We start from the raw sequence: 9,110 nt of genomic DNA, 5'->3' as shown, positions 1-9,110 counted from the left end.
TTGTATATATATGTTTTTGTGCTATTATCGTTGTATTTTTGTATATTATAATTACATGCTTGTATATATTATATTTGCATGTTTTATTTGCTTATTTACTTGGGCTTGATGACTTTTTGTGTGTGAGGTAAGTCCCCTACCCGGACTCGAGTGCACAATAAGGATGGGTGGTATAGTCATGTTGACTTTGATGGAGTCAGTCCTGAAAGAGTTGGCATGAGATTCCCCGCTCAGTGGAGGCCTCCTTGAGGGTAGTATTTGTTGAACGAGTGAGTCGTGAAAACATTATTACCTTCAACATGAGAGCCCGAGAAGCTGAGGACCATAGAACCCTTTAACCCATCTTGGCCTTTTAGGATGTAGTGCGGTGGCTAAATCAAGAGTAGTCTTGAAATAGTTGTTACGCGATGCTACACTCAGACGAGTTTCTCTTGAGAATATTATTGGACCACGAGTGAGTCGTGTAACCCGATAAAATCCGAAAGGTGGAATGTCGACTCTGGGAACTCTTAGAACCTTGTTCTACCGGTACAAATGAACCCTTAGTGCACACCATGTGGTTGGTTTCTACCATGACTTCATGCTCGTGACGTCGAACCCTTGAACCCTGTTTGTGATTATTGCATAACCATGCATCCATGCTTTCATGAAAATTCTTTACTTTGGTATTATGATTGCACATTTTAGTTGACTATATCAAGCTATAATACTACGATCATAATAAACTAAAATGTGCAATCATAATACACAAAAATGCAGAAAAAAACAATAATACCTAAAAAGGTCCATGTCAGTACTCATGCTCATGAGAGCAAAATTTATAAAAAAAACATAGATTCTTTTAGATTCATGAGACTTGAAATAATCTCCCCCAAGTGCTTCCATATTCCAGGTTTATGAGATCATGCGTTACATATACGAAAGAGACACACACATAAACTATTGAAGACATGAAAATGACCTAAAATTGAGTTATTAAGCATGATATATCTAATGTTCTGACTATTGACTCTCAAGAAACATTATTTTGGGACTAATTTGACATAGTTACCTGTAATACCAAACTTTTCTTTTAGATTGGATCTTTGGAAGGGTTGGTTTGAACTTTGAAAATATATAGTAGTATAGCATAGCATAATATACATTTCAAAACTATTGGAAACTCTATATAAATGCTATAGGAAACTCTTAATAAAAATGCACAAAGTTTGTAAGAGACATTATTCTTAATATTAGTTGAATTATGAATTTGTGCAGATATCCAAAGCCTACACAAATTCATATGATTTGCTTATTTGTTCATAATTCAACTAATATTTTATATCTTTTTGAGTAAAAAAAACTATTAGTTTGGAAAAAGGTGTATCATGTATGGTACTAATTTCTCATCATATTAATGTCAATATAGTGTTATACCTTATTTGGCTACGTTGTGTACCAAATAATATACCTTATGTTGCTATATTCATGAAGCCATCTTGTTGCTTTTTCGACGAAGCTATCTTTAGAATGAATGATTCAATAGCTCCATCAATTGCGAACTTGTGAATGGCAACAAAATGTCAAATACAAAAAGAGCAATTACACGAAGCCTACAAATAAAGATAACATTATAGCCTACAAATAAAGATAACATTATAGCAACATCCAGAGAAAAATATATACATATAGTTTGGTTATACTAAAAATGAACAGTACAAAGAAGAACATGCAAAAAAAATAAATAATTAAATGAATCAGTCTCAAAAATCAAAGCAAACCCTACATTTTCTGATAAGATTGAGATCGAAAAGAAAATCAAAACGAAAACATTACTACTCAAATCCCAAGCATCAGATATATATATTACTCAAATACTAACAAAAAAGTGAAAAATTGAAGTCAAACCAACTCAAAAGGGGTAAAATTTTAAAATTCAAATAACAAATATACTTGCAAAGAAATTTTTACCTCTCAGATCAACTTCTTTCCATTTTTTCCTATAGTGAAAGAAGAAAAAAAAAAAAGAGACAGAGAAATATAAATGACAGGAAAAAAACAAAATTTACGAGAGAATATAAAAGCAGAAAAGTGAAAAACATTTTCTATCTCTCACGTGACCAAAACTTTATGTTGGAAATTAATATGTATTAGCTTAATAACATGATCAAATTGGTGGCCTTCGTAGAAGAATTGGTCAGATTGTAAAATCAGGAAGGCTTTCATCTCGGAAAGATGACGACGGAGAGGATGACCGACTTATGGAAGAGGGTTATCAAGATGAGGATAAGAAGAAACCATATTTTGGCGTTTGGATTCATGAGCTTATCTTTTTTGTGATTATCGGTTTATTTGCAACAACACTGAAGGTTCCTTTTCTTAAGGGTGTAAAATTTTGGGAAGTCAATCTATGGAAATGGGTGTTGTTGATTCTATTTCTCATATGTGGTGGATTGATTTCGAGATGGATTGTCAGAGTCGCTGTTTGCATTGTTGAATATAAAGCTCCTTCAATGAAAAAGGTTCTTCACGTGTATATCATGAGCAAAATAGTGGAATACTTTTTTTGGATGGTACTTTTCTTTACAACGTGGCGATGTCTGTTCCACGAGAGAGCTAAAAGAGAGAAATGGACGGCATATATCACCAAGATTCTAATTGATTTTTTGGCGGGTGTTTTTGTGTGGTTGTTAAAAACTCTAGTGGTTAAAGTTTTAACTTCTAATGTTTATTCGACCACATATTTAGAAAGGATCAAAGAGTCGTTGTTTGATCAATTTGTGATCGAAACACTCTCAGGGCCACCTTCAGCGAAAATCCCAAAGACTGGTGGAAGGTTGAGTAATGGAATTGGAATGGACCAATTGAAAAAGATGGATTCAAATAATGTATCTGCTTGGAAGATGAAGAAGTTAATTAATTTGGTTTGTGAGGAAAAACTTACTATGATGGGTGAGCATGCTAGACACATCGAAAGTGAAGATGGTGCTAAAACAGTTGCTCAGAAAATCTATGAGAATCTTGATAGGCGCGACGACAGGTTATTATTCATTAATGTAGTGTTACTTAGAAATTAAAATGATTTATGATTCCATTGTTTATTAATCACTCTCTTTGTCATTTTTCTTCCTTTTTCCGCACTTTAGCTTTATCTACCATGAAGATGTGTTGAAACAATACAAAGTTTTAAACAGAAAAAATCTCTTTGAAGGAGCCATTGATTCTGGAAAAATCAGCAAATCTGCCTTGGAGAAATGGGTGGTAAGAATTAACAAATATATGATGCATAATTTGAAGTTGGTTGTACGATCTAAAACGTGTTAGTAAGAATTAACAACAATATTGTGCATTTTATTGTCCAGATGAATGCCTTTAGGGAGAGGAGAACACTTGCTTCAGCATTGGGTAACACCAAAACGGTAGTGAAAAAAGTGAATCGAATGCTGACATTCAGCATTCGATTCACTTTTTTCACTACCGTTTTGGTGTTACCCAATGCTGAAGCAAGTGTTCTCCTCTCCCTAAAGGCATTCATCTGGACAATAAAATGCACAATATTGTTGTTAATTCTTACTAACACGTTTTAGATCGTACAACCAACTTCAAATTATGCATCATATATTTGTTAATTCTTACCACCCATTTCTCCAAGGCAGATTTGCTGATTTTTCCAGAATCAATGGCTCCTTCAAAGAGATTTTTTCTGTTTAAAACTTTGTATTGTTTCAACACATCTTCATGGTAGATAAAGCTAAAGTGCGGAAAAAGGAAGAAAAATGACAAAGAGAGTGATTAATAAACAATGGAATCATAAATCATTTTAATTTCTAAGTAACACTACATTAATGAATAATAACCTGTCGTCGCGCCTATCAAGATTCTCATAGATTTTCTGAGCAACTGTGTTAGCACCATCTTCACTTTCGATGTGTCTAGCATGCTCACCCATCATAGTAAGTTTTTCCTCACAAACCAAATTAATTAACTTCTTCATCTTCCAAGCAGATACATTATTTGAATCCATCTTTTTCAATTGGTCCATTCCAATTCCATTACTCAACCTTCCACCAGTCTTTGGGATTTCCGCTGAAGGTGGCCCTGAGAGTGTTTCGATCACAAATTGATCAAACAACGACTCTTTGATCCTTTCTAAATATGTGGTCGAATAAACATTAGAAGTTAAAACTTTAACCACTAGAGTTTTTAACAACCACACAAAAACACCCGCCAAAAAATCAATTAGAATCTTGGTGATATATGCCGTCCATTTCTCTCTTTTAGCTCTCTCGTGGAACAGACATCGCCACGTTGTAAAGAAAAGTACCATCCAAAAAAAGTATTCCACTATTTTGCTCATGATATACACATGAAGAACCTTTTTCATTGAAGGAGCTTTATATTCAACAATGCAAACAGCGACTCTGACAATCCATCTCGAAATCAATCCACCACATATGAGAAATAGAATCAACAACACCCATTTCCATAGATTGACTTCCCAAAATTTTACACCCTTAAGAAAAGGAACCTTCAGTGTTGTTGCAAATAAACCGATAATCACAAAAAAGATAAGCTCATGAATCCAAACGCCAAAATATGGTTTCTTCTTATCCTCATCTTGATAACCCTCTTCCATAAGTCGGTCATCCTCTCCGTCGTCATCTTTCCGAGATGAAAGCCTTCCTGATTTTACAATCTGACCAATTCTTCTACGAAGGCCACCAATTTGATCCTGTTATTAAGCTAATACATATTAATTTCCAACATAAAGTTTTGGTCACGTGAGAGATAGAAAATGTTTTTCACTTTTCTGCTTTTATATTCTCTCGTAAATTTTGTTTTTTTCCTGTCATTTATATTTCTCTGTCTCTTTTTTTTTTCTTCTTTCACTATAGGAAAAAATGGAAAGAAGTTGATCTGAGAGGTAAAAATTTCTTTGCAAGTATATTTGTTATTTGAATTTTAAAATTTTACCCCTTTTGAGTTGGTTTGACTTCAATTTTTCACTTTTTTGTTAGTATTTGAGTAATATATATATCTGATGCTTGGGATTTGAGTAGTAATGTTTTCGTTTTGATTTTCTTTTCGATCTCAATCTTATCAGAAAATGTAGGGTTTGCTTTGATTTTTGAGACTGATTCATTTAATTATTTATTTTTTTTGCATGTTCTTCTTTGTACTGTTCATTTTTAGTATAACCAAACTATATGTATATATTTTTCTCTGGATGTTGCTATAATGTTATCTTTATTTGTAGGCTATAATGTTATCTTTATTTGTAGGCTTCGTGTAATTGCTCTTTTTGTATTTGACATTTTGTTGCCATTCACAAGTTCGCAATTGATGGAGCTATTGAATCATTCATTCTAAAGATAGCTTCGTCGAAAAAGCAACAAGATGGCTTCATGAATATAGCAACATAAGGTATATTATTTGGTACACAACGTAGCCAAATAAGGTATAACACTATATTGACATTAATATGATGAGAAATTAGTACCATACATGATACACCTTTTTCCAAACTAATAGTTTTTTTTACTCAAAAAGATATAAAATATTAGTTGAATTATGAACAAATAAGCAAATCATATGAATTTGTGTAGGCTTTGGATATCTGCACAAATTCATAATTCAACTAATATTAAGAATAATGTCTCTTACAAACTTTGTGCATTTTTATTAAGAGTTTCCTATAGCATTTATATAGAGTTTCCAATAGTTTTGAAATGTATATTATGCTATGCTATACTACTATATATTTTCAAAGTTCAAACCAACCCTTCCAAAGATCCAATCTAAAAGAAAAGTTTGGTATTACAGGTAACTATGTCAAATTAGTCCCAAAATAATGTTTCTTGAGAGTCAATAGTCAGAACATTAGATATATCATGCTTAATAACTCAATTTTAGGTCATTTTCATGTCTTCAATAGTTTATGTGTGTGTCTCTTTCGTATATGTAACGCATGATCTCATAAACCTGGAATATGGAAGCACTTGGGGGAGATTATTTCAAGTCTCATGAATCTAAAAGAATCTGTGTTTTTTTTATAAATTTTGCTCTCATGAGCATGAGTACTGACATGGACCTTTTTAGGTATTATTGTTTTTTTCTGCATTTTTGTGTATTATGATTGCACATTTTAGTTTATTATGATCGTAGTATTATAGCTTGATATAGTCAACTAAAATGTGCAATCATAATACCAAAGTAAAGAATTTTCATGAAAGCATGGATGCATGGTTATGCAATAATCACAAACAGGGTTCAAGGGTTTGACGTCACGAGCATGAAGTCATGGTAGAAACCAACCACATGGTGTGCACTAAGGGTTCATTTGTACCGGTAGAACAAGGTTCTAAGAGTTCCCAGAGTCGACATTCCACCTTTCGGATTTTATCGGGTTACACGACTCACTCGTGGTCCAATAATATTCTCAAGAGAAACTCGTCTGAGTGTAGCATCGCGTAACAACTATTTCAAGACTACTCTTGATTTAGCCACCGCACTACATCCTAAAAGGCCAAGATGGGTTAAAGGGTTCTATGGTCCTCAGCTTCTCGGGCTCTCATGTTGAAGGTAATAATGTTTTCACGACTCACTCGTTCAACAAATACTACCCTCAAGGAGGCCTCCACTGAGCGGGGAATCTCATGCCAACTCTTTCAGGACTGACTCCATCAAAGTCAACATGACTATACCACCCATCCTTATTGTGCACTCGAGTCCGGGTAGGGGACTTACCTCACACACAAAAAGTCATCAAGCCCAAGTAAATAAGCAAATAAAACATGCAAATATAATATATACAAGCATGTAATTATAATATACAAAAATACAACGATAATAGCACAAAAACATATATATACAAGTTAGGCTTAACCCTCGAATAAAACCCACAAATAAACAGGCAAAGCTCTGATGCGATAAAGCAATAAGCAATGCAATAAGAGATCAAGGTACGGAGGTTGATAAATTGATTATCAATACTTAAAGAGAATTTTGTCTTTCTGTTGACATTCAGTTCTTATTATAGCTAGTGACCAGTTGCTTTGTTAGCAACACAACATTGCCATATGTTTCAGGCTTTACCTTACTGTGTTACAAACTTACAATAGTAAGTGCTATTTTTTGCCAAAGGATGACAACTAAGAAGATGATGGAGCAAAATTAGCATGTTTCCTTTGAGCACATGTATTATTGTGAGTAATATATTTTACATTCCTCATTCTGTGACGTTGATATAGTAAACTCTTCTTATGACTGTTAGCATTTTAATACTTTGATAAATCATTGAAATATAAATTTGCCATCTCATTCAATTTCCATTGTAAGTTTCGAATGTGCGTCAGCTTTGTTCTTTGTGTGCTTTGAGAATTAAGGTTAATCTTTGCTTAGTTTTATGATATTGTTGCAGTTGGTAAGATTCAAGCTTCTATTAACAATCATCATGTTTGGCTAATATTTATATCTATTAACTAAGTACTGGTAGAGGCTTCGAAAAGAAAAATATAAATTGACTATAATGTAAAGAGAGATTGAGAGAGAATTCTCCACCACTACTAATTTTGTTCATGCTTCAACTTTCTACCATGAAGAGAAAATACTTTTATGAATGTGGAGGATATAAGACAGTGTTTGGTAAGCAAGTATGAAACCAACATCTCGAAGCCATCATTTTATAATCAATCAGGCCATTATAACTTAGATGCTTATTGAATACTTTCATTTTATAAGCAACTTAAAAGGAAAAAGCAGTATTATTAGCAAGCATCACCTTTGGAGACTCTTCGACCTTCGGAGGCTCTTCCACCTTAGGAGACTCTTCTACCACCGTTTGGTTTTCATTGTTGTCTTCGTCCGAGATCTCCTCTATTTCGTCATTCTTGGTGGTGGAAGAAGTCTTTGCGCTGTCATTTTCATCAATCTTGCTGGTGGAAGGCGCTGTGTCGTCAGGAATCTTGATGACAATGTGGTCTTGAGCCATTAGGGCGAAGTGGCAAGTGTCAGCTGGAGCAAGAGCAAAAAAAAAAAATTATATATAAATCAAATATGCGAATCATATTGTATACCTAAAAATTAAGTCATAATAAACACATACGGTATTTGATTATCAACAAAATTAAAAGCTAGCATTATGCAGTAACCCCAACCCACTAGATCAAGACTTCACAAGGCATAAAAAACAGACATCAAAACACCATAAAAAACAGGCATATCAGAAAACATTCCCCAACAGAAACAGACATCAAAACAGCAGCAAAAAGATATATCAGTGAAGTGTTAATTGATTTATTTAAAATTGGAGTTGTTATAAAATCCTATAACGGCAGAATCCTTTCCACTAACTAAGAAACCCCACCGTTCCTTATGCTTCTATTAGGTGAACAAAAATATGAAATTTAACAACAAACAACAATAGAAACAGCATTGCAGAAACAGAATAAGGAACTCAAGAAACAGAATTAGACAAAACCCCCAATTTGTTAGAGTTAGAATTTGAAAGGGACTCAAGAAAATCTAAGATTTTACTATCTATACTAGTTTGACTACTAATCTAAGATAGATACCATCTGTAAATTTCATGAATCATAAAGTTTTACCTCTGAAAGAGTATGAATGAGCAACTTTCAAGAGATGAGTATTCTTCTCCTTTCTTAGAACAATAACCCTAACTCCAAAATCTTACCCAAGAGCATATGTGAAAGTATATGAGAGACGTTAGATAGTGTTTGATTTGATAGAAGAAATGGAAGAGAAAAGGAATGCTAGAAATGCGTAGGAACAGAACAGGGAAAGGGGTGAGTAGGAGAATGGAAAGTGAGAGAAATGGTTCGGTGGGTTCAGTGAGAGAGTAGCATTTTAGGTTTGAGTGAGGGAATCCTTTTGAACTTCATGAAAGGTTTCAGTGAGGAATGCATATGAACTTCATGGAAACAAAAGAAAGGTTTCTGTGTGTAATAATAGCGGGTTTCTACTTGCCGTTTAAACTTCATAAATGCCACTCTTTTTTTTTTCTTTTTTTAGCAATAATGATTAATGAGTGTTTACTCTAGGCTACCTAACAAAAGAGTGTTACTACTCTTAAAAATTATTGTTGTTTGAGAAATTTTTTAAATATTTATTAA

At 33.6% G+C, this 9,110-nt stretch overlaps 1 protein-coding gene across 1 annotated transcript; it reads right to left on the bottom strand.

The window, feature by feature from the left end:
- Positions 1 to 3,080: 3,080 nt before the first annotated feature.
- LOC123895810 (mechanosensitive ion channel protein 8-like) lies at positions 3,081 to 8,903 on the bottom strand. Its single transcript, XM_045946295.1, has 6 exons — positions 8,586 to 8,903; positions 7,760 to 7,992; positions 3,837 to 4,711; positions 3,616 to 3,730; positions 3,428 to 3,514; positions 3,081 to 3,131 (listed from the first exon to the last, which is right to left on the bottom strand). The coding sequence occupies exons 2-6, from the start codon at positions 7,967 to 7,969 to the stop codon at positions 3,081 to 3,083; spliced, it is 1,338 nt and encodes a 445-aa protein (XP_045802251.1). The 5' UTR covers positions 7,970 to 7,992; positions 8,586 to 8,903.
- Positions 8,904 to 9,110: the final 207 nt, after the last annotated feature.

The sequence above is a fragment of the Trifolium pratense genome, linkage group LG7, assembly GCF_020283565.1.
Source record: "Trifolium pratense cultivar HEN17-A07 linkage group LG7, ARS_RC_1.1, whole genome shotgun sequence".
Lineage (NCBI taxonomy): Eukaryota > Viridiplantae > Streptophyta > Magnoliopsida > Fabales > Fabaceae > Trifolium > Trifolium pratense.
This window is presented reverse-complemented; position numbering and strand designations above follow the sequence as displayed.

Bases quoted from the DNA above. Each gene is read 5' to 3' on its own strand.
- LOC123895810 (XM_045946295.1), bottom strand. From the start codon at position 7,969: ATGGCTCAAGACCACATTGTCATCAAGATTCCTGACGACACAGCGCCT. The intron at 3,731-3,836 runs GTTATTATTCAT...TCCGCACTTTAG, and splicing joins CTTGATAGGCGCGACGACAG to CTTTATCTACCATGAAGATG. The intron at 3,132-3,427 runs GTCAGCATTCGA...TCTTCATGGTAG, and splicing joins AAGTGAATCGAATGCTGAAT to ATAAAGCTAAAGTGCGGAAA.